This window comes from Uloborus diversus, chromosome 2, assembly GCF_026930045.1.
Source record: "Uloborus diversus isolate 005 chromosome 2, Udiv.v.3.1, whole genome shotgun sequence".
Taxonomy (NCBI): domain Eukaryota; kingdom Metazoa; phylum Arthropoda; class Arachnida; order Araneae; family Uloboridae; genus Uloborus; species Uloborus diversus.
In genome coordinates, this window is record NC_072732.1 from 202,580,023 (window position 1) to 202,606,905 (window position 26,883).

The following is a 26,883-nucleotide window of genomic DNA, read 5'->3' on the forward strand; positions in this document are numbered from 1 at the left end:
TAGTTAAACAGGGTGACAGTCTTAAACTTTGGGACAACACTTTGACGGGTGTTAGATAAAAGAATAAGAAGCAAGAGTCATAAGAAACATATGTTCCCAACCGCAATGCTGACGCGCTACATGCACACAAAAACAGAAACTGGTGGTTGCAAAATAGGTCACAAATTTATTACATAAAGACCATTTTGCACAACATTTTTTCAGAAATGTTTAGAGCGGTTGTTGAAAGCTACGGCATGTAGTAACTCTAATACACAAGTCGCAACAAAGGTGCGACGATCGATGTAAATTTGTCAAAAGGCACGTTATTCCGACAGTTATTACGAAGCATATACTGCAGCAGCAGGCAGCAAGTTTCGTCAACCGGTTTGAACCTTTCTTGAAAGCTAAAATGTTTGTGTAAAAACGCCTTCGTGTAATAAATTTGTGACCTGTTTTGCAACCACCAGTTTCTGGCTTTGCGAGCATGCATGGTGCGTCAGCATTGCATTTGCGACCATATGTTCCTATTGATTCTTGCTTCTTATCCTCCTCTCTATCTCCCGTCTAACCTGTATTTGGTTCTTGAATTTGTTTAAAAAAATGTATTTCTTTGGTTAATGCTTGTTTAATTAAAGATGTTGCTCAGCGTTTTCATAGTCACATGCACATTGCAAGAAGTTATTTTCGATTTTTCGTAACGCATTGCAAATAAGTATGAAAAAAAGGAGCAATATTAGTTTTCAACATAAATAAATGAACCGCGACTTATTCATTGACAATAAATGTAGGAATATAATTCTAAACAATATTTAAACTTAATTTTCTTCGCTGTATTTTTTTTTTTTTTTTTTTTTTGCGTTATCGGTGTTGATTTATTAACAAGAGTGTATAAACGGCAAGTCTTAGACTGCTTTCTCATATAAGTAAAAGAAAGATGAAAAAAGCATGAAAGAAGACTTAATGCATCTTAAAAATATCGCTAAAGCAAAACAAAACAAAAAAAGTCGAAAATAAGTAAAAATACACAACTAAATAAATATCGAAAAATTAAATTTTGTAAATATGATTTTGAGATAGGGGAAATGTATTTGTCCTTCTATTGGTCTTTTTCCCGGTCCCCCCCCCCTCCTCCCCCAAATTTCTTTTGAGTGAAAAAACGGATTCGAATATTTTTTTGGCTTAAAAGATCTCGAGGACCCCTCGTTCCCCTTTCCTTTTTGATTTGAACAGGTTTTTGTTCAACTTATTAACAGTTTAAGAAAAAAACTGAAGAACAGCACCTGTGGGGAAATTAAAGATAAATCCCAAACAGACAAAACAGACTTACATTAAACAAATTTTGTTGGAAAGAGCTCTTGATGAAGAATACGTATAGAAAAGATCTTTTCGATGTAGCTACTTTAAGAGTATATTTTTAACAGCTTAAAAAATATTAAAACCAACTACAACACAATATTTTTTTTAAAAAAATGTGCAGATTCTAAATGTATTCTCAATTTTAGGTTTTAAGAATTAGAAAAAGTTATTAATAAAAATCAAGAAACCATAACTCAAAGACCCAACGTTGGTGAAAATTAGAGATAAATACGACTGAATCAAATTAAAATTAATTCGAAGAGCAAATGTTTTTCCAGTGCTCTGAAGTCGATGGGAAAATGACCAGATCCTAGAATTTTAGGGATTCTACTTCGACTCCTGTACCCCAAAATTGTTCCGACTGCGACTCCGCAGCCTCGGCAGAAATACAGAATCGGAAGAAAAATGATTGACTGCGACTCTGCTGGAATTTTAAAGACTCCCGATTCGAACTCTTTCACCCAAAAATCAGTCCGACTCGACGACTCCGGCTCTGACTTCACACACCGGTTTTTTTTTCTGGGAAACAATGAATGTTGAGATTATTTGTTTCTATTTTTATTCAAAAGTTTTAATTAATTTTATTTTTGGCAACAGGAATTAATAGGAAATTCGCAGTGCTTTCTTTTTTATCATAAAAAAAACGCTGCGCAGACGATTTTTATTATTTTTTTGCAGGACATTTTTTTATTTATTTATTTATTTTCTAAAGTATACTTTTTTTCTTTTTCATTTTTTACAAACACAGAAAAAATAAATCCCGAATCGCTTTATTTCTTGTTAATAACTCTCGAATTCGTTATTTTTATGCTGAATATATTTCTGCTCTAAACTCCAGAATAAAAATTGTAAAGCATATCTTAATGTTACTTTTAAAAACATTTTGTTGAAAAAAACCGCTCAACTTTTAGATTTAATGATGTCAGAGAGTTTTATTTTTTCACTTGCTAAAGTTGAGCTTAATCAGCAAATACATCACTGATTCTGCTTTTGAAACTAACTCAATTTTCACTAGTCCAGATTGTCTTCTGGAATTTTTTTTATTCGTGTTTAATTTTTGGCAGTGAGTGTAAATAGCTATGGCCAGTTTCGACTGTTACAGTTTCAAGTTTTTTCAGTTTTGAAAATAAGAAGCGGAAGAGATAATCTTTCGTTTTTTCTTTTTACGACTTCCAGGATATTTTAGAAGAAAAGTTTTTCTATATTCAAAAATTATAATTTACTACGTGTGAAACCGTTTGTTTTATGTTAAACTAGTGATATCCGCACGGCTTCGCCCGTAGTAGAAAATTAAAAGGTCATTTGTTTCGCCTGTATATTTACAAATAATGTATGATGAATTTCTCGCCAATTCGCTATATTCATTTGCTTGCCCACGTAACGGTTCCACGTTATGATAACTTGGTAATTTACTCTTTCACGTTGTGATAATTCGCTCGGAAAAATTTTCTTAAAATTGGAATAAAAAAATAACAAAATCGATTTTTTGAAAAATCGCTTCAAGATGCACACCCCCATGATACAATTAACTTTGCGCCTAATTTCATGAAAATCGGCCGAACGGTCTACGCGCTATGCGCTTCACAGAGACCCAGACATTCAGACAGACTTTCAGCTTTATTATCAGTAAAAATGATTATTTACTAGGCAAAATGGAAGATGGCTTTAAACAACTTTCTCGTTGTCGAAAGTTTTTTCCCGGCATTAAATTATTATATGCATGAAAGGGTGTTACATTCCCAGCGTATATTTAAATTGACTGACAAAAACAAAATTCACTGTATTTTTTTTTTTTTTTTTGACACTTAGTTATGATTCTCGCATAAACTTTTAAGTTTATGATATTATTATAGTATTATGATATTATTATGGTATTAAGTTTATGATAAAATTGGAGCATAAAAAGTTATTATTTTTCCTTAAATACTGAAGAATGTTTATTATTTCAGGTGTTTCACCTATTTCTTCACCTCCGAAGCCATTGAAGGTAAGCTTTAAAAATGTTTTTCTTGCTTATTTAGAACTATCTATATTCTTACTTTGTGGTATACTGATCTTCATAATATTCTATTCCGCACTGAGAGACTGGATTCAAATCTTGGCAAAGACATGAGTATTATTCATCTGCATAATATGTTTTGTTTGCTTTTTTTAACTTTTCTTTCGCAAGTAACCTAGATTCCACCACTCTTGATACTGAAACCGCCACCAAGAGTTGGAATAAATATATATTTGTAAATTTTATTTAAAATTAAAATTTTCATCATAAATTTTAAAATATGTTTCCTTTGTCGAGGGATGCTCGAATGCTCGTGTCATATGCAGGGTTGCCAGAAAATTAAAGAAAAAACCAAATTGCATCATGAAAATTGCCAAAAATTATCCAAACGCAGAAAAACTGCCTTCCCTTCTAAATAACTTGAAAATATTCAAATATAATCATGCTAAAATTAGCATGAAAGACATTTCCTATGTTTTTTGTGCAAGATTTATTAATTTTATACTTAAGTGAATGAATATTTTTCTAAATCTATTTAAATAACTGTTGTACAAAAATTTGACTCCTAATTTTTTTTAAATGTAAAGTCAATATTTTGGTTAGATATGGGTACACGAAAATGACAGTAAAAAAAATCTTTTTTTCTTAAATTCATCACACTGAGAATATGTATTTGTGAATTATTACAACACCAGTTCTAGTGATTATACATTTTTTTTTTTTTTTTTTTGCTTACAGTGTATTCGAATGCATTTTTCATAGCCCAACACATTTGAGGCAGTGAATAGCAAAGGAATGTTAAGTGGCTATATTGAAAATTTGGAGATGACCAGTACAAATGGTAGTTGATCCTCTCCTCTGTCTTGGGGCAAGAGATAGTACTAATAACCCTGGTATGTTCTGCTACACAGAATGATTTAGAAAACTTTTCAATGAACTTCTACCAAGCGTCGGAACTTTAAACGCGTTTTACTCAAAACTTGAAAATGTCCACTTACATCCCTTTGCTTCTCACTTCCACATTTCATTCTGTTAAATCAGGTACATTATCGTTCAGGAAGTTCTTTCTGTATGAACCAACAGTAGTCGCCAATCATTGTTTCCCATAAGAGTAAGAATTACTTTCTTCCCGTCAGTAAAAGCTTTCCCATTTGAAACCAACATACCTTTATACAAGTTAGTAGTTAATACAAAGGTAGCATAAGTTTATTTTTAACAATAGTGTATCCCAGAGGAGTCTATAATGGCCCTATTCCCCTTAATTGACCAACTATAGCTAAAAACTGCATGTCATATTAATTCTCTTGGAGCTCACGAATTTGCCTCAAACATACATTTTAAAAAATTCATTTTTTTCAGAATATAAAATGATATGCAATTCAATTACTTATTTCAAGTCCACAATTAAATCCGCTTTGCGGTATAGTATCCGGCAAAACCAAACCCATCCAAATGGCACCTAGTACTCACTTTCATGATAATTTGTCTGCAAAAACAAAGTACAATAACAAGCCCGACGAAAGCTAACCCATCCAAATGGCACCTAGTACTCACTTTCATGATACTTTGTCTGCAAAAACAAAGTACAATAACAAGCCCGACGAAAGCAAACCCATCCAAATGGCACCTAGTACTCACTTTCATGATACTTTGTCTGCAAAAACAAAGTACAATAACAAGCCCGACGAAAGCTAACCCATCCAAATGGCACCTAGTACTCACTTTCATGATAATTTTTCTGCAAAAACAAAGTACAATAACAAGCCGAAAAATTGCTTTTAAGTATATTCAAGTAAAAATATCTTTGGAATGAGAATTAACTTTGAACCTTTCCTTAATTCCAACAGGTAAGGTTACCTAAATTTGCTAAAAATTCCTGAGAAACAGTTTATTGGATCAATTGCCTTAATATTCTTTTAAAATTTTCTGTTCAACATTTTTTTCATTTCTTAGCATTAAGCTTTTAATGTTAAGATTGATATAAACAAAATCTAGATCAGTTTGGCTGCTTTTGTATTTTTTTAGGCAAATATGACAAAAAAAAAAAAAAAAAAAAAAAAAAAAAAAAACCAAAACGACTAACACTAACCGAATCTGGAAACCCTGCTCATAAGCTGCGTTGTTGCTGAGGAAGTGACCTTGGTTGTTTTCTCCGCATCTATACTTCTCTTGTACTGAAACCCGTTTTACGGTACACCTATCTTAATGGCACTTTAAATATTTTTTAATGACTTGATATAGCTAATTGGTGGGTTACTTTACATTTTAACGATTTTTAACGACTGAATTAATTTAGTGGTGGTACTATTTTTTTTACATGTGAGAAAACTCGTGTAGTAAGATTTGAGTGAGAAGCTTTCCTTTTGTTTTTAAAGAACTTTTGTTATAACTCTTTGACCCCCCCCCCATTCCACCTCGAAATAAAAATAACAACACTTCGAGTTTTTTGGTCATTTGCGATCTTAAACTCGGCAGCATGCGATTGGAGTTTGGCACCACAGCTAACCCAGTAAGGATAATTGCAATAACAAAACGTTCTCCCAAAACTAAACGATCTAGCTTTATAATTTTATTTAAATATAATTTGCTGCTGCCGTATCGTGCAGTATAAATAATGATATCACATTACTTTCAGTAGTGATACCATATACTTGAAATAATGTGGTATCACAACTTTTTACACACCACATAATTTCAAGTGTTTATTTCTAAGTGAAAATAGTTTTTGAAAACGAAATAGTGCTCATGCAAATCGTAAAGCAAGTCAATATAAAAATCACGTCAAATTCATTCCCTTAATCGGCATTATACTTATGTCAATTCTTGCCGATATTTTGTTTTTAAACCGGCAAGCTAAAATTTCCAGTAATGTTATTCTGCGAGTGGGAAAATAGGAAAAGACTACAGACTACACAAATGAGTTATGTCAAAAATTTCCCAAAATAAAATTTCCATACTAAATAACCAAAACAAAAAATAGCCAAATAAAGTACGAATGGTTTCTATACAATGTTTTAAAAAAAATTCTTAGTGTGATCTGGTAGTATTCTTGCCGATATTTTGTTTTTAAACCGGCAAGCTAAAATTTCCAGTAATGTTATTCTGCGAGTGGGAAAATAGGAAAAGACTACAGACTACACAAATGAGTTATGTCAAAAATTTCCCAAAATAAAATTTCCATACTAAATAACCAAAACAAAAAATAGCCAAAAAAGTACGAATGGTTTCTATACAATGTTTTAAAAAAAATTCTTAGTGTGATCTGGTAGTATTCAAATTTTCCCTCATAATTTATGTTATTTTTTTCGTTACCTGGAAAGAAAGAATATTGAAATTTAAAAAAAAAAAAGCTCAGCATTTCCTAAATCAACAGTTTTAAAAAGAAAGGCCATTAATGTCAGAAATTCTTTAAAAAACATCAACGTAATCATTTGCCCTGGAAGTACATATTCCTATTTATTAAACATCGAAACCAATTTATCTATCTACTCTGAGAGAGTGACATCAAGGTCCACTTAATCACTTTCATTGCCGATTTCCGTCGAATCGGTTCTTTAATCTTCTCTGATTAACAAACTCTTCACCGTCAACAACAACTGTTGACTCGAAACAAGTATTTTATCAAAAGCACCATCCGTTTAATGAAACCCGAGCAATATATTCCTCGATTTGACTTGGTAGTTTGTGATTAACTCATGATCCAGATCTTAAGTGCTTCGACGTCTGTTTACGTTGAGTAGACAGACATTTCGGTTGCTTAGGGTAATCTAAAAATAGGTTGTATCTTTTCTTCGAAGGAAGCTTATTTATTGGTAGCTTGGTAAGTTCGACGAAATTCATGGCTCAAATGGAGCAGAAAGCTGAATATTGATGAAATTTATAAGTATCCTTTTGATATTGCAATTCAATTTCAATTTTAAAGAGATTTTTATCAGTGGTATTATTAAGAATATATAAAAGGTTCTCTTAATAAAAGCAGCATATAATAAAATGATTCAGATAGTTGAAAACCATTCAATTTTTACTCTAGTAATAAAAATTACTGGAAAAAAAAACTCATTCTTATAGGTACGTCATTTCGCATTTTTAATCCTGGAAATAATTTTTTCACACTGTAAAAGAGTTGTGTAACCTTACTCTGTAAATATGGTGGCAGCATTCTGCACTTTTTGTAACTTTATTTGGACGGCTAGCTTCCACCATAACAATGCAGTAACTTAACTGATAAAACTGGTGTAACTTTATAAGCGATGCGTAACGTTACACCAGTTTTATCAGTTAAGTTACTCCATTGCTATGGAGCCACCGCTTTTACGGAATAAGGTTATACATTTTTTTTACAGTGCTTTATACTTACTGTTTAGTCAGTTATATAGAAACTACCTATTTGAGGATACAATACATTATTTCGTCATTTTCAAAGGTTTTTTTTAAAGATAATAAGACTTAAAACAAGGTTAAAAGTTTCAATAAAATGAAAAATAATCCGTTAAATCATAAATGTAAGTCATCAAATGTAAAAACATTTGCTGAAAAAAGTAATTAATGAACAAGCTATTAAACAACATAAAAATTCCAATTAAAATAATTCTCCAGACCAACAATAAATATTTCCTTAACATGTAAAATTATCAGTTAAATAAATGTATCGCCACATAAATAAGCATTAAAAGTTGCATTAAAGTAGAAAATTAGAGAAAAAAGGAGCAAATATGGCAACGATATAAACGTTATTTTTCAACTTTTATCGAGGTAGGCGAACCAAGTGACACATATCAAACAGAATAGTGCCATGAGTAGTAAAGTTTTTAAAAGTTATTTCAGTAGAACTTCATTTGTCCGGCTCCTGTTTATCCAGATCAAACTTTTAGAGTTTTAAAAAAAGTTTCATATTCTCATAAATAATATTTTAAATCATGGTAGTGAACTATAAGCCTATCAAACAATTTTTTTTAAATCAAATGTACAAATCCTGAATAGATCGATCAAATAAATTATGGTAACATGATGAACAACATTACGTAGTTGGATCGTCTGCCCGATACCACTGCAGCTGAATTTCACATGATAAAATGTTTAAACGTAACAATCCTATGTATACTTTAGACCTATCCTATGTGTACTCTCAACTGGCAGCCTATCTGATTTAGACCCAGGGAACTGCTTACTTTGAGTAGGAATGAGATCAGAAAGTCTGTTGGGTTGCTAACTGGACACTGCTCTCTTAATAGGCATCTTAACAACCCTTCGTGTAGAGGATGCCATATGACTGATGAAAGCTTAATTCATGTGCTATGTGAATGTGACTTCTACTCTGCGCAAAGATTTGAGCACTTTGGATACTACTATGTAGATCCCTGGGAACTGCCTAGAATATCGGTGAGGCAACTGCTGAAATTTGTTTCGGTTATTGGGCTCTACCAGTGGTCGAAGCGGGGACAGCACAATAGACCAGTGGTCTCAGTACTCGCGCTCGTTTCAAGCGCCCCCTTTTTCACTTCATAATTTAAAATAGAAAAATAGATGTGAAACTTAAGTTTCTTTATCATTTATTTTCTGTTTTTATCCCTGAAAAGTAAACCAACATTTATCTTACATACATATTTTATTATTGAAATACGTAAAAATTATAATTTTAAGTTCAAAAACTGAATTAGTGTAAAAATTAGTGCCAATAATAAATAAAGTAAAAATTATTTTTACATGAAACATTTAATTAAAAAATTTAACATTTAATGAAACATTTAATTAACAATAACTTTTCTCAAATGAAAGACTGGATAAAAATGTGCTCATGGTAAAAATTGCATTAATTTTTAATGAGACGAATGCATTACAGTAACGCAATGCTGTAAAAAAATAGCACATTACTTCGTATAGTTTACTGTAAAGATTAATTAATATGTTTACTGTATTCATATATCAACTTACTTAATGCAAGAAATAATTATCGTGTAAATTCTCATTGATTTGCATAAGTTAATCATAATAATTTTTGAGTTTAATGGAAAGCAGATGCGGAGATTTACTTTTGAAACGATGTGGAAACTTCTTTTTAGAAACAGTCTTGCTATTAAAAATTACTTATAGACTATAACAACGTTTCATAGTAAAATCATTAAAATATGTACTCTCAATAACACATGTTAGAAATTACCTTTTAACTTAAAGGTAAGCAAAAGTTACAAAATCCCTATAAGTAATTTTAATAAAATTAAAAAAAAGCCAGACAATGTACAGATTAAGCTGATAAAATTATTCGTGGTGTTTTAAGTTACAAAAGAAAGCTACAAAACTTCTCACAGTAAAGCTGATAAAATAACCCCGATAGCCATGCAGATTTACGATTCAAAATTTTTTCCTGTTTTGCTAAATTACAATACCATCTCGTTTATTCGCACTGACTGGGATCAAAGACAACCGGGATAACCGAAAGTCTGAGTAATAAGAAAAACAAATCCTTCAATAAGTATATTTACCTTTTAAGGGAGTCCGGGACTCCAAAAATCTTCAGTTTTTGCTTTTGTTTTTATCACATAATTTTTTTTCCTTCTTTTTTCTGCTTAGAAGGACGTTTAAATCTTGTTTCTATTTTAATTAGAACAAAATATATAATTATTTTTGTTGCATGCATTTAACTAAAATTATTTTAAACATGTTTTTCTCCATGATGCACTTTTTCCCGATTTTTTTATGAAAGCTCTTTTATGTCAAGAGCCAATTTTTAAAACAAATTAATTTAACTAATTTTTTAAAAAAAAAATATTGATGTTATTGCTTATTAAATGGATGATGAATCCATGGAGCAAAAACTTTCAAAACTCTAAACTGTTTAATATATATATATATATATATATATATATATATATATATATATATATATATATATATATATATATATATATATATATATATATATATATATTTCCAAAATGTGTCCCTGACCCCTTTAATACGGCAGAAGACAATGCCGCTGTACGTAACAAAATACGTAATCGTTTTGCGCAAACACTTTATCATTTATAGTTAGCGGCAGTGGTGTCGGACTGAGGGACGCTCCGAAATTACGCCAAGATGTTTGTAAGACTAGAATTTTTATACGATCTATGCAGTTAATTATTGAATCAAAGTAAGAAGCGGATGTTTGGGGTACTTATAGTTCCATTCTTGCTATCATAGTTCAAAATAAATATTGTAGCAATTTTTTTAATCTACAAATTTTTCCAGAATAACCATAGATCCGGATAACGGGGGCCAGATAAACGAGATTTTACTGTACTTACATAACAAAGCTAAAAACTTGTTCCCGATATAGCTAATAAAATAGTCCCAACTAAGGGTCACAATAATTTGACTTGCTTCTTTATAAATAGTCCCAAGTAGTAAATAATCCCAACAGATGTGCACGTTTATCATTTCAAAAATATTTTGGTTGTCTATAAAAAAATTTTAAAAAAGAAAAAAAAACGAAGTGACTTACCGTACAAGAAAAAACCTGCTGAATTCTTCAGGGTAAAATTATTGAAACTGCCCTCCCTTAGTAAATAACATATAAATCTTAGAGCATAAAACAGAATGCATTATACGAAGACAAACTCTCAGATTTACCTTAAACATCAGATTCCATTACTAAAATGTCTTTGCTTTTATCTCTTAAACGAGACTTTTAGCTTATTTTATCCTTCGTAAATGTTTAAAGACATCATCGTTTCTATTAAAAAATTGCTCGAACCTGCCTGGCGTTGTGGCATTGTCTTCTGAAAAATCCAAAGAAACTAAACCATCCGAATACCAAGGGTAATGATCATGATTAACAGTTAATCTGGCGGTTAAATTCCTATGCATCTGTTTGCGATGTGGTCTCGTTTTTCCGAGGGCTCACTGGGATTTCGTTCGAGAATACTTACCCTATCTATCGGAAAGAAATTCAGCTGGAAGAAGAGGCTACGATTACCGCCAAATAATTCCGGGGGATTAAGTGCAACCTGCGGTTCTATAGATACGGAAAAGAACGACGAAAAAGTCCTGTGTATAGTAAGATACTTTCTTAGATGCCATAGAATAAAAATTAGAGAAATGCTTAGGTACAGTTTCGATTTGTACTGTAACGTAAACTCATATCGTTTGTAATTATAAACATTTTATATCATCTATATTAATTTTGTTTTAATTGTTTTTCGATTTTATTTTTGCTAAAATTTCATGACCACTTAACGACCACCTGACTTATAACGAATAAATGCTTTTGTGTTTAAAAAATGAATGAATGAATTACCAACGTTTTAATGCACAAAAAATACAAATTACTGCAGACACGTGTTTCGGGGTTTCAAGGAACCCCTTTTTTAATGCAAAGAAGTGTGCCCTTTTGGATGAAAAATTACTTTGGATGAAAAGTCTTTCCTCGGATGACATTCTATCCAAAAGCTCACACTTCTTTGCATTGAAAATTGGGTTTCTTGTAACTCTGAAACACGTGTCTGCTGTAATTTGCAATTTTTGTGCATTAAAACGTTTGTAATTCATTCATTTAACACATGATTTATGTTTGAATTTAAGGAGAGTTGGTACGAATAAAACCATCGAAAATATATTTTTTCGGTTTTATATGTTCAAAATCAAGAGTTGTCAAGCGATACCAAATCCATGTTTCTATGTAAATTAAACGTAACTCAACTTAAATATGGCTATGGGGAAGGAATGCATTAATGCAAGTACAATTTTACTTTCAAACGCGATTTTCTCAAAACGTAAATTTTAAAAACTCGTGCTTCGTTTTCTAGAAAATATCTTTATATATTACTTTTAAAATTTCACCAACATTCAATCTACATTATCATAATTGTACTAAAGTGAAAATCTTTATTTAGGACTCACCCGCTTTGCTAGTCAGTTATTTTTTTTTATGATCAAAAACGGTCCTTTTTTTTCATTTAAAAAGTGACAATTGGTTAAAATATAATAAATTATGAAATAAACAAAACTGTCCTAAAATTTCACTTCAATAAACTCTTGAAATAATTATGTAATTTGATTTTTAGATGTATCTTTTTTTTTTTTGACTGAAACCATCAATATGTTTAATAACTTGATCAAAACATTGCTGGATAGGTGGCATTGCAAACAAAATAAATATTTTACCATTTTATTTTGCTCTGCTATTTCACTGCCCCCCCCCCATTTTGCTATTTGATACATTTTGAATTTATTGCAAAGGTTTTTTATTTATTTATTTTGTGACTGTGATAAATGGAAGTCTCATGTTTATGCGAGAATAGATCAATGTATCCATATATGCTCAAGAGACATTAGAATTCTCCGAAGAGCTCTATTGAATCAGACTATGCACTCCGCAAGATTAAATTCAAAACCCCCTTTTATGTGTGAACAATCGACCGCACGCAGACTATCGCAATTGAAATTCTTCGCCTGTCTTCCGAGGAGAGTTGAATTGTAAAGATGAGAGCAAGTTAAAAACAAACAATCAGGGCAATTATGCATGCAACTTATGCGATTTAATGCGTTTCTGGAGAGAAGTAATGGATCTGTTGTTTGAAAAATTATGTTTTTTCATCATAAAAGATATTTATATTTCTGTTTAAAGAAAACAAGAAATATTTTGAAGTGGCTTATCACAAAATATTTCAGAGGAATCAATACCGAGAATGCTATAGAGAAGACCCTCGTTTTAAGCGGGGGTTACGTTCCACGAAAATTGCGCGTAAATTGAAACCGCGTAAATTGAGACCAAATACTAGTGTTAAAATAGGGGTTTGGTTCCGTAGATAACAAAATACTTCATTCTAGAGACGACTAATTGTATAATAAGTTTAATGTGTACTTATATCGACTTTTATGCACAACATGCATAAAGAAAACATAAATTAATTTCGTGTCCTGTTTATAAAGAGGAACTGGCTATGATAGTCTTTTGGCAGTCATTAAGAATTTTTCTCTGTAATAATTTGCAGTGCATTAACGCATTCATGATCACTTGCGTCATTCCCATGATAGAATCTTCCTTTACTAACAAATCAGAAAGATCATTTCTATTGCCTAGAAATGGCTCAAAATTTTCAATGTGAACGTTTTTCAATGTGAACGTATGTGCGTCACCATCGTCGGTATCGTTGTTGGATTTGGCCTCCTTTGTCACTCCTAAAAGCTTTTCTTCCAGTGAGTTCTGAACTGTGGGAGTTTAATAACTTTACTGCTGGAAAGAGCTCTGTAACCAATCATATAAAATATCTCCAGTGGCCCAAGCTCAATTATTAGCAAGCCAAAATGCAATTGATTACGCGTAATCTGCAATCTTTAAGAGTTTTGAATTTTAAAAGAGAGGAAAATTTAATCTGTTTAAATTGCCGCGTTCCGCGTAAAACTGAAACTCATCCGAGTAAAAAAAAATAAAGGTGTCAAATCTTAAACCGCGTATAATCGAAACCGAGTAAATTAAACGTCAATTGAGGAGAGTACCTCAAAGATGATCAAACGATCAAAAAAAAAGTTTATTGCTTATTTTAAAACTACAAAGTATTCCAAACACAGGGGAAAAGTTTCATTGCTTTAGTTGAAATATTTAAGAAGCTATGAGTGGTTCTAGGTCTTGCTCGCTATATGCACTTATGCAAACGAAAAACTTTAAATTGCTTTTTCTCAGTGATTTTTTTTTTTTTTTTTTTTTTGTGTGTTTTCATGTCATTAGAATCTCTAATGATTTTTTTCTATAAAATATACAGCTTTAAAGTAATACTTTTTGCAGTCAGGATAATATATTTAGGAAAACTGTGCACTGGATAAGCACTTTATAATTACTTTTAGAGCATATTATACCTTTAAAAACATATTTTTTTAAAAAATGCGATTTTTTACGTAATTAATCATGGAAAATTTTCTAATACATATATACGCGAATGAATGCAGATTTTTAGAGATGATTATTGTGACTGCTTAGCAAAAAACTTTTTTACTTTTTTCAAATAAGTGCAAAAACAAAAAAAAACAAAAACCTTAGTGATTTTAAAAAACTGAAATTTTTCTAATTTTTTTTAATTTTTAAAAAATGTGGGTGATATTTTAAGGTTTTGAAAATAAATTATTGATTGCAAAACAAGTGGTCATGTTATGGTTTCAAAAAAAAAAATTAAAATAAATTTTTAAAAAATGTTCTAAATTTTCCTTTTTCCATTAAAAGGTATCAAATTGGCAAGAAAGAAGGTGCCTAGTATGGCACAACTTGTAAAAATTAATATTGGAAGCAATCAAATAAAGTATTGTTTCAAATATTAACCTAAATAAATAATGAATAAATCAAAATGATTGAGGAAAACACATTGTAATCATAAAATATTTGAAATAAATATTCACATCATAGTATACAACCATCCATCTCGTATGCAATTATTATATTATGAGCGGTTACAGTCACGGTATATGGCTAATATTGACGACGGATTTAGGGGGAGGGTGTCATGACCCCCATGACTCTTCCCCTAAATTCGTCCCTGTTTGTATTTTTGGCACTTCACCAAAAGAACCTAATGTAAGATACATGACTATTACTTCGTATACTGAATAAGCAAAATACTTTCTCATTTTTAATATTTAAACGACAAAATTATGATCTTTGCTTTGTATCTTATTACGATTGTTTGCCGAGAGAAACATGCAGCTCGACAATTCAGATATTTTGTCACAAAAAAAAATAATAAGCTAGTATTTACAGAATTACCTTTTTCAAAAATCATGGATCTTATTGTCGCCTTCCTTGTCGAATGGTCAGAGAAGTCTGACTGCGACAGGAAGACCCGCGTTCGAATCCTGGCTCGGGCATGGACGTACTTTCTCTCTCTTGTCCTTGTCCTTCCTCATATGAATGTGTTGTGCTGTGAATGGTTGCCAACCCTATAAACTGGTCCTTATGGCATGTGTGTACTGTAGAAGTCGGACTTCACACCAAATTACGGTACAGTTTTAAAAGTGAAGCAGCGCACCCCAACCTGTCAGCCTAGCTGGCATACAACAACAACAACAACAACATGGATCTTATTCATTAGTTCGCCACCCTTTGTGGACCAACACCTTCCTTAGAATGTCTGTCCATTCTATTCTTCTCTTGGCCGTTGTTTACTAGTGAATCACTCTTAATGCAAAGGATGGATCTGTTAAAAGAAAATGTGAAAACTTGATTGAATTGTTTCATCATAAAATTCTAACAGAAAAATATACAGGATTTTTATTAAGTCTTACATTAAAACAAATAAATAGGAACTGTGCAATATTTATCCACAATTTCTTCTTATTTTGTTCCTTCAATTTATTTTCCACATCCATCCATCAAATTTTATTTCCCATTGGTACAATACTCCATCTAACCAAAAGTATCCGAACAGTCAGTGGTACGGGCTTAGAGCGTCCTGAGGTACAACATCGCGTAGACACGTCAACGCGATGTTGGTTTCTCTTTTGCATCCATGACGTCCTGCACACGTCTGAGAAGATTTTCCATCAGTTTTCGATAGGTGGGCATAGCAATTGACTTCCAGGCGTCGACCACTGCTGAAATAAGTCTGCAGTGAGAATGGTCGATTTGGCTGGCTACGTAATCTGAGCTCTGATTCGTCCGAAAAGTGTTCTATGGGCCTTAACTTGAAGCTCTGAGATGGCTAGTCCAATTTTTGAGCATCCATTTCATTAAATCACGTCTGTAAGAGCATCGATGTATTTATTCATGTAACGGTTATTCTGCTGGAGGAGAAATGATCCTTAACCGAAATATTTCCATAGAGATGGGAGTGCAGTCTTGTTCAGAATGTTTACATACAGAGCTGATATTTACAACCACAGAAACTAACAGATCCAGGCCAAACAAAGAGAAACACTCCCTGCATCATACTGCCACCGCCAAACTTAAGTCGGCATAATGCAGTCACTAAAAAGAAAAAGAAAAATAAAAGAAAAAAAAACGTTCGCCTGACATCTGCCGAATCCAAATGCGTCCGTCTTTTTTCCAGAGTGTAAATCAAGGTTCTTCACTCCAAACAGCAGTTTTCCAAACAGAAGTGTCCACAGTCCAATAAAGGCCTGTTCTTCACCGTTGCAATCGATGCTTCGCATTCTGTGGACTGATATTCAGCTTGTAAGCGACTGCACGACAGTGGAATAATGCCAAGTTTTTAAATCTAAGGCTGCGACCACTAATCCTTGATGAACTTTGGAAATTCGGAGAAATGTTCACCAACAAGGAATTGCGATTTTGTTTCACTACCCTGTTTAGAGTTCTGCGGCTGTGTTCATAAAATCTTTCTTGCCTAACACTTCGTTTTTCTTTCACATGTTTCAAGTTTCAATGTAATCAAAAAATAAAACAATACATTGTGTAATAAAGTTAAAAATGGTAGGAAAATACAAATTTGAAAAGAACTGTCGATATGGGTTCAAAAAAACTTTTATTTATTTTTTCGGACTTCTTAAATTTCACATGCACTGTGTTTTTTGCATTAGGTAAGAGTTTCTCTGCAGCTCCAAAAGACCTGTCTTCAAATTTTTTTAAGCTTTGATGTTTTTTTTTTTACTTTGTTGCATGCATTTTTCTATTATATCTGTTGCTTTATTATGATTTCGTTCAAATGAAAAAATAAGAAAAAAAAATACTCCATTATTCCCTTTTTTTCCCCTCATAGACTCCACCTTCTCCTCAAAAGCCTCAGAAGTCCACTTCTCCGAAAAAGAAGAATGGTATGCTTTCTCCAATCAAGACGCCAAAAACGCCTGGATCAGATGGAAGAAGTAAGTACACTATTATAGTCTGTATTATTACTGAAATAGTTACTTGGAAAACCGTACTATGAAAAAGACCATACCTGTAGTTTTCCACGGAAGAAGAAATTCCACACAGCTCAAAAATTCAGTGTATATAATTCTTGTTGCAAATGTATATACCTAATATGTATTAAATTTATTATAGTAGAAGTCATATAAATATTGCCCTTTAGCTTTTTACAATGACATTAGTTCAGTTTGAGGTATCAATTATTTCTATTATCTAATAACTTTTATTAAATATTTAAACAATATCCTTTCCGCTTTATAATGAAAAGGTACTTGCTCCTTAAAAAGACTCTGCATATTGCCTTTTCGATGAGAAAAGAATACTTTTTATTAATTTGATAACATTTATTTTTGCTATGATTTATCATGGAAAACATGTTTACAACTATATTAATACGTGTAAACTTAGTACCTCATTCATTGTAAAATATGAGATAAGTATTCCTCTGCAATTATCCTCAAAAATGAGCTAGATTATTAACATTCTTATTATAGAGGATATCAGTTGACCCTCAACTTATATTTTTCATGTTTAATTTAGGGCATAACTTTTTGTGAATGGTTTAATTTTAAATTGAAAATGTTTTCTTTGCGAATCCTATGTTAAGCCACGAAAGTCGACTTATTTGATAAACAACTCTATTAATGTGTGATTCAGCTTTTTGTAGTAACAGCAGAAGAATTTTTTTTTTTTTTTTGAAATGAGCTTTAATAACAAATGTTTACTTTACCAAATATTGTCCGAGTTCTCTAACCAATAATTCATGAACATACGATGCAAAAGCAAAAACCAATTCTATGTATTCAAAAGAAATTTATATTTCTAAATATAGCGAAGCTTTTCTATTTTCCTTTTGGTATAATAAGTATTCAAACAGTCTGCCCATTTCTAGGAGGCAAGGCTTAAGTTGTTTAAGCTATTTTTAGAAACGCATTTAAAAGATGATGGGATGGAATAATTGTATCCCCTGAGAAATGAAATGTAAAGAACATCAAATATTTCGATAGGATATGCATTAGTTTTGCTTTCTTTTAGTTAGAACTTTGTTGTAGTACAATTCGCAAGTGAGGATAAATAACAACATTCGTTAATTAAACAAAAAAAAAAAAAATCGAAGCATTTATACTAAGGTAAAATAAAAACATAACCTATTTAGAACATTCTGTATTAGGGGAGAGTGTTGTGCCTTGGGACACTTTTCATATTTTAATTTGTAATGTCAATTATTTGAATCAAATTTAAAATCTAAGAGTCACATTAAAATACCCCAGCATACTTCCCTTATGAAAACATTCATGAATCAGAAAACAGCCATATACTTGAACCAATTTTGCAGCAGAAAATAAAAATATATATTTTTTGTGGTAGTGAATTAAATCATGATTATTTAATAAATTATTATCTAACATTAAATTTGTTCAAAAAACCACATAAGATTAGAACATTGTTCCATGTTCCTAAACACACCTTAATTATTAAGAACCATGTATGCTGTACCTTGGAACGTGCCCCAAGGAACAAAATGTTTGGCTGTCCCAAGGTACAATCACCACGTGACTTAAGAAAAACCAAACTGATGGTCAATCTAGATCATCAATATCATTATTTTTTCATAAGCAAACTATTCAAAGAACTTCTCTTTTGTAACAAAATAAAATTCAGTTGATTAGTTTTACAATTACAAAGACAGTAAATGAAATAAAAATGAAGAAAATATTTACTTTTGAGTCATGAAGTTTTCTTTCGCTCGCAAAATCATCAATTTTACTCATTTGATACTGATTTTTACTATCGGACCATTTAGTGTTGAAGGTTACTTATCGAGATTACAAAAACATGGCTGCTAAAAATAGATTCATAGAAATTAGCAGTGTCCCAAGGTCCAATACTCTCCCAAATATTACACCCACAGAATTCCAACTCGACTATTTTAGAGTGAGAAACTCCAACTGATAAAAGTGAAAAGGCTTTTAAACATGTATAAACAGATGATTAAATTTATTGACATACAAGGAAATGAAAAAATGGCAAATGTCTCTTCATTGGGAGTACAAGCACGAACTTAAAACACATTTTATCACAGCTTGTGCAAGATTAAAACCAAGTTTAAGAATGGCAAAAAACATCCCAAGTAAAAGATGGAATCAATCAATTCAAGTAAAAAAAATAATAAAAGCTGTCAAGCGAGGTTTTAAGTTCGAGTAAAAACGTGAAATTTTAGAAAACTCTGTATTAGTTTAAACCAACAAAATTTCTAATTCCACTACTTAAGCACCATTTGAGAGTGATGAACACAAAATGATAACAGTTAAAAAAGAGATAATATGTATTTTAAAAAAAAACTAAAATTTCAATTCAAGCAAAATTACGCTGGAATAAAAACACAAAATTGTAGAACATTATGTAGTAAACGCATTTTTTTTTTTTTTTAGCGAGTCGTAATTTTCACGAAAATGAAGATATCAAAGATTTTAAGAGTAGAAAACTTCGCAAATTTTATATAAACAGAACCAAAAGTTGAAAAATCTACAATGGAAGAATATTTCTCGGGGCTTAAATTTTCGCGATCACGACTAGCTCGCAAAAGTTGCGAAAATTAAAGCCTCAGGAAAATAAGTACTTTTACTGCTCACACAAAGTTCAGAGCTGTATATTTTTTTGCAACTTGAGAATGAAAAAAAAAACTAAATAATAAGAATAAAAGCATAGGCATTAGTATAAGCTGACGAAAAGTTCAACTAACATTTTATAAAGTTGGAGTAAAAACATGAACTTTTAGATTATAGAAAAGGAACATTTATCAGCAATTTATTTGAAATCCCTCCATCGCTGTAAAATAGGTTATTGGTAATAATAATAAAATTTTGTCTGGGGATTACTACTTCATCCGTAGACACACTCCGTAAAAAACCTTCTTTTATGTCGCTTGCATAAAACTCTGATAAAACTAGTTTCGTCCGCGATGGGGGGAGGGGGTCGTGCTCTATCGTCTTTCCGGTAACTCATCGTTCTTTCATAACACGGAACCGTGATTGATGATTTGAGATAATCCCGCTTGACACCTGATGCGGCGGCGCGCTTTACGATTCCTGCATGAGGGATGAAGGGGTGTCAAAAATACATTCCATTCTCATTTCGAAGATGGAATATTCCTCATGGCGTTCTCATGAGGAAAATCGAGGAAAAATAGGGAATATAATGTAGATCAAGATGCACTGTTTTTGATGAAATTTTAAACGTATTTTCTGGAGAAAAACGAGCTAATTTATTGATAATAGTGCCTTGGACTTGGAGTAGGCAAAGAAACACTTTACATATTTTCACTCCAAGTTTGTTGCGAAACGAAGCAAAAATAGAAACGTTTCATTCAGATTAATTTTCCCAATATTGGCAATTTTAATGTGATTTAATAGTTAACTCTCTAAATATCGCCAATAGTGGAAAAATTTAAACGAGATTTTAAAAAAAACGCCAAATTTGTCGCCAAGTTGACGACAAAACTTGGCGACCAAAAGCTTGGCGATATATTGCCAAGTGTTTGCCAAATTGCAACACCACTTGAGCTTGCATTGAATTTAACAATGATTTCCTGCCAAAAAGGTGTAAAATACCCCCTTTTGAACATCCGAATGCAACCAAAAAGGTAGGTGCACAACTAGATCCCACTAGGAGTTTAAGTACCAAATTTGAATTTTCTTGGACATACCGTTCTTGAGTTATGCTACATACATACGAACATACATAAGTACATACAGACGTCACGAGAAAACGCGTTATAATCGATTCGGGAATCGTCAAAATGCATATTTCGCATGTCTATACGTTCTTAGGCACTTATCCACGTGTGGTCGAGTTACTGCCATTTTTGTAAAAGGAAGCAAAAATAGGAAAATTTATCTACTTTTAAGGTTAGGTAACAGTAAAATGAAAATAATAAATAATTTTACAGTTTAAAGCAATAATTATGACACATAAACCTGTACCTTGGAGCAACTAAAATCACTCACATTTTGACCAATTCTATGACAAAAACCTGTTTACGAAATAGTAAACCTTTCAATGCAAAAACAACCAGCGCAAAGCAGCATCCTAGTATTGAGCTATAGTAATCCCAATTACCAATGTCCTAAAGATGTCATTTTTCAACAAGAAATGTTTTTATTTAGAAATAAAACAACTAATTTTATTCGTAATTCAAGTCGAGTAAAAATAAGATGAAATAATGTGTCTAACCCTAATGTAACATTAGACAAAAAACAGAGATAAAATGGCATTTGGTGTTGGTTTTCCAAAGTATAGAAACAAATGAAACTGAAAAGTTTGCAATGAACCATTAAAAAATGATTTTTCGTCGTTTTTCTTACGTTTTATTTTCATGTAAAGGTTTTCGGAATTTAAAGGTTTTGATTAATAGTTTATGCATTAAGAAATAAAATCAGATTATTTTTCCCTAAAGTTAAATAAAGCGATTGAAACACACACACACACACACACAAATGAAATAAATGTTCGCAAGGAAAGTAAGTGTGAAGTCATGTTTGAGCGAGAGTGCAAGTTTTAATGCCAATCAATCATAACTTATTATCCCTGTAAGAGCTTCACTCATAACTACACGAGTCTAGTCTTCTTGGTAACAATTTCATTTTTTTAAATATTAGGTATAACATTTTTTTTCTTCCAAACTATTTCATATTTTCCTTTTAATTCGCTGAAATAACTATTTTTAATTGAAATGCAACATTTCTCGTAAAAGGAAAACAGTATGCTAATCTGGAAACTTTATCGAATACGTTTTTTCTAACTTCTGAATTTATTTAGAAGGGAATTAGGCCCCTTTGTCGTAAAGGGAAAACGAAGTCTTCCATAGTTTGTTTTTTATATTTATGAAAGTAACAGATTTGTCTTAAACTTTTTTTTTTTTTGCTTTTTACTATGTGTTTAACTCGGGAAAGTTAAGCCTTACTAACTTTCATGTAATTTTGCAATTATTGCATTTTTTCATAGGATATAAAAGTTAAAAAAATAATGAAAATTCAAATTGAGTATATATTCAGTTGGTTATGTGAAGTACTAAACTACAGTATATAACAATTTCTGTTTGATAATTTTAATTAAGGAGATATTCGAAACTCGGACAGTCGATCTGCAAAACTATTGCGGTTTTACATCAAGGAGAAGAGACATTTAAGAACAGCTTGAACACATTTCATCGTAAATTAGTAATTAATGAACTGTGCTCGAGCTCTTTTTTTTTTAAATTTTTTTAAGGTTAATATTTTTTGCTTTTAAGTTAGGGTTACTTGTTTTTAATACTGTGGTAAATATGCTAAAAATCGTAGGCCTGAGGACTTTTTCTGTACTTTTGCGTCAGTTTAAAGCACAATAAAATAATAAAATTACTGTTTAACCCTTTGGGCTCCGAAGCTCTGAAGTAGAAGATTGAAGTTTGCAGTGTTTTTAAGGGGAAAGAAAGTTTTTTTTTTATTTATATTTATTTAAAAAATCAACTTTTTTGTTGCTAAAATTAGGATTCTGCTGTCTCAATAACATGAAAAAAGATATTAGTCTATTTAAAATAATTTATAAATTGACGAAAAAAGTCTATTTTTATCTATAAAAATCGATACATCGAATATTAAGCGACTACATGTCGATTAAAAAATTAGTCGATTTAAAATATTATTTTAAATAATTTATAAAATATATTAGTTATTTTATAATTATTTGTCATCGATAATTCTTAAAATGAACTTGAACTTAGGAAACGTATAAGTCACTAAACAAACCTTAACAAAAGTCCAACTTTTTTTTTTAATTTTTTTAAATATAAATTGCGGGAATGGATTAATACACACATTGTAACTGAGCGTCGACAATAAATTGTGTCCAAATTAAACTTATAAAATAGGAAACGTTATGTGCACAAAAGATAAATACACATAAATTCATAATAGAAATGATAACGCGCTACAGATGATTTAAAGGGAAATCTACCTTGACACTATCATTAGAGGAGAGTAATTTAACACTAACTTTCCCAGACTTTAAAGTATCGCAAATCTGCGCGCATTTATTTTCTCTCCTTTGAACAGTTTATGGGATTTTCTGATGTATGCCGCGTTTAATGGCAGGAAGAGGCACCTCACGGAAATATTCGGGAGCTCTATCGATTTTTGGCGGGAAGATGAAACCTTGATGAATTTATGATGACTCGCATCAGCGAGCTAAAAGAAAAACGAAACCTATGATTACCTAGAATTAGTGTAACAGCGCAGTTTGTCAGCGTAAAAAAGGAATGTGTTGAAGGTTTAAAATTATAGTTTTGGAAAAACTGTTATGTCACAAACAGAATTAGGAGCTTTCTTGGGTGTATTAAAATATTGAATAGTATTGAAATTTATTTAAATTTTAGTTGTTTAATTATGAGATTAAAATTATAGTTGCATGCTGAGAAGTACCTCTTTTTGCACCTCTGTTTTTCAAACTAAAATGTAATACATTGAAACCTGTAAAGTTGACCACCCTTGTAAGTTGACCACCTGTCTAAGTTGACCGCTATTTTTAGGCACATAATTAGATCTTATCATATAATTCAACCTCTATAAGTTGACCACCTGCTTAAGTTGGCCACTAAAGTAGGGCACCGCAAGTGGTCAACTTATGCAGGTTTCACGTACCTAGCAAAAGTAGCTAATGAGTCATTCCACGGAAAACGGTCAATTTGTCCCGCATGTGAGGCCTCATATATGTCATTAAAAATATGCAGTAAAACCCCTCCTAACGGACACCCCTCTTATACGCACAATTTTTAATTCCCCAGTTCTAATGCAAATAGCATTATTAAACCCCTGTCCTGCGGACACCTCTCTATTGCGGACAAAAAAATTTGTCCCGTTAGTCTCCGCATTAGAGGGATTTTACTGTACTTTAAAATATTAACATTTCTTTCTGTTTACCAAATTATCAACTTATGTGTGATATCTTAAGCAAAAAATTTCGTAATTACCCTTTGAAGTTATAATATTTTAATAAAATATATGAACCGCTGCGAGCGGGACAAAGGGTTGACAAAAGAAAAGGAGTTGAGGTGAATTCATCACTGAACCCTTGGTTTTCTTTATCTTTACTAATAATAAAGCTCTGAAAGTCCCTCCGTCACTCAGGATCTCTCTCTGTCCGGATTTCTGTCTGTCTGTCAGGATCTCTGTGACGCGCATAGCGGCTAGAACGTTCGGCCGATTTTCATGAAACTTGGCACCGAGTTAGTTTGTAGCATGGGGGTGTGCACCTCGAAGCGATTTTTCGAAAAATCGATGTGGTTCTTTTTCTGTTCCAATTTTAAGAACAAAATTAACATAAGATGGACGAGTAAATTACGAAATTATCATAACGTGGAACCGTAACATGGGTACAAGCCAATTGGCGAGAAAATCACCATGCGTTATCTTTATCTTTACTAATAATAAAGCTGAAAGTTTCTGCCTGGAGGATGTCTAGATACCTGGATCTCTGTGACGCGCATAGCGCCTAGACCGTTTGGCCGATTTCCATGAAATTCGGCACAAAGTTAGTTTGTAGCATGGGGGTGTGCACCTCGAAGCGATTTTTCGAAAATTAGATTTTGTTGTTTTTCTATTCCAATTTTAAGAACATTTTCCCGAGCAAAATTATCATAAGATGGACGAGTAAATTACCAAGTTATCATAACGTGGAAATGTAACATGGGCAAGTCAGTTGGGGAGAAATTCACCATACATTTTTTGTAAATGTACAGGTAAACCAAAAGACCTTTTAATTTTCTACTACGGGCAAAGCCATGTGCGTACCACTAGTCTTTATCTTTACTAATAATAAAGCTGAAAGTCTCTCTGTCTGGATGTCTGGATCTCTGTGATGCGCGTAGACCGTTCGACCAATTTTCATGAAATTCGGCACAAAGTCAGTTTGTAGCATGGGGATGCGCACCTCGAAGCGCTTTTTTGAAAATTCGATGTGGTTCTTTTTCTATTCCAATTTTAAGAACAAAACTATCATAAGATGGTCGAGTAAATTACGTAATTATCATAACGTGGAACCGTAACATGGGCACAAGCCAATCGGTGAGATACGAAATTATTATAACGTGGAACCGTATCATGGCTACAAGCCAATTGGCGAGAAAATTCACCATACATTATTAGTAAATGTACAGGCGAACCAAAAGACCTTTTAATTTTTCTATAACAGGCAAAGCCGTTCGGGTACCACTAGTTATTAATAAAGCTGAAAGTCTCTCTGTCTTTATGTCCGGAGGATGTTTGGATCTCTGTGGACGTACATAGCGCCTAGACCGTTCGACCAATTTTCATGAAATTCGGCACAAAGTCAGTTTGTAGCATGGGGATGCGCACCTCGAAGCGATTTTTCGAAAATTCGATGTGGTTCTTTTTCTATTCCAATTTTAAGAACAAACTTATCATAAGATGGACGAGTAAAGTACGAAATTATCATAACGAGGAACCGTAACATGGGCATAAGCTAATTGGCGAAAAAATTCACCATACATTATTTAGAAATTATCATAACGTGGAACCGTAACATGGGCACAAGCCAATTGGCGAGATACGAAATTATCATAAAGTGGAACCGTAAGATGGGTACAAGCCAACTGGCGAGAAAATTCACCATACATTATTTGTAAATATACAGGCGAACCAAAAGACCTTTTTATTTTTCTATTACGGGCAAAGCCGTGCGGTTCCACGAGTAATTTATATTACTAATATTGTTACGGTATTTTATACACTTTAAAAAACTAATACGACTCCCTCCCCTTTTAAGAACAAGAGTGAGACTCTGACCGCTCAATCGGCCACAATGTTCATTCGTTTCATATACCTTCGATCAAACTTTAACTGTTCGGTTTGCCGTGCATTGCAAAAACACTAAAAATTGTGTACATATTTTTTTCATAAAACTAGCACTCAACACAAAACTTTACACCAAAGAAAACTTAAGTTGAATTTACAACTTCTTCAGTTAACCTTTTTTTTTTCTTTCATGGGAGGGGTTTAACCCCTTAAACCTTCCCCTTGCCTTGCTTCCGTAAGAAGTATTACCTCAACATTTCAAAGTGTCGAACATAAATATCAAAATATTCAATAATTTTACTAAAGGTAAATCGCTCCTTTTTATGCTTCAGATGTCGCTAATGGTGAAATTTGATGTCTAACCCTCCAGCGGGCGTGACCTCTATACCAACAGGAAAGGTCGTGCTTTTTTCTTAGATACATACGATTTTTTTTTGCCATTTCTTCAGCATAAACTCGTGAGTCTAGAGGGCTTGTCATTTTGGATTACAGTTTGAGGTATTATTTATGTATAGTTGAGTTTTGTGCTAGAATAAAATCAGTGTATCTGAGAGATACGCTTTAAGCAAGTTTTGTCGGATGCCTTTTCATTCAAAAGCTCATTACTTTTGGGATTGAAAAGGGTGTTCCCTGTAAAACCGAAACACGTGTCTGCAGTAATCTGCAATTTGTGCTTTCCTGACGTTGTTATTTCTTACTTCAAAGTTCTAGATTCTCCAACGTTTATATATTTTGATGTAGAGTGTTTTTGTTAAGCTTACTTTGATACTGGTGCACGTTTCATTTAGCTACTTGCAGTATGCATTATTTGTTCATCTGAGCCTGAAAACAGGTTTTTTAGTGCTTACTCTTAATAGTTTTTCTCT

The 26,883-nt window shown here is 32.2% G+C and overlaps 1 protein-coding gene across 1 annotated transcript in view; it reads left to right on the top strand.

The window, feature by feature from the left end:
- LOC129216760 (calponin homology domain-containing protein DDB_G0272472-like) overlaps window positions 1–26,883 on the top strand; it is a 110,472-nt gene that overhangs the window by 35,257 nt on the left and 48,332 nt on the right. Inside the window, exons 6-7 of the mRNA XM_054850977.1 lie at window positions 3,288–3,325; window positions 17,020–17,125. Coding sequence (XP_054706952.1) covers window positions 3,288–3,325; window positions 17,020–17,125 — 144 coding nt within the window. The remainder of the gene's footprint in view (window positions 1–3,287; window positions 3,326–17,019; window positions 17,126–26,883) is intronic.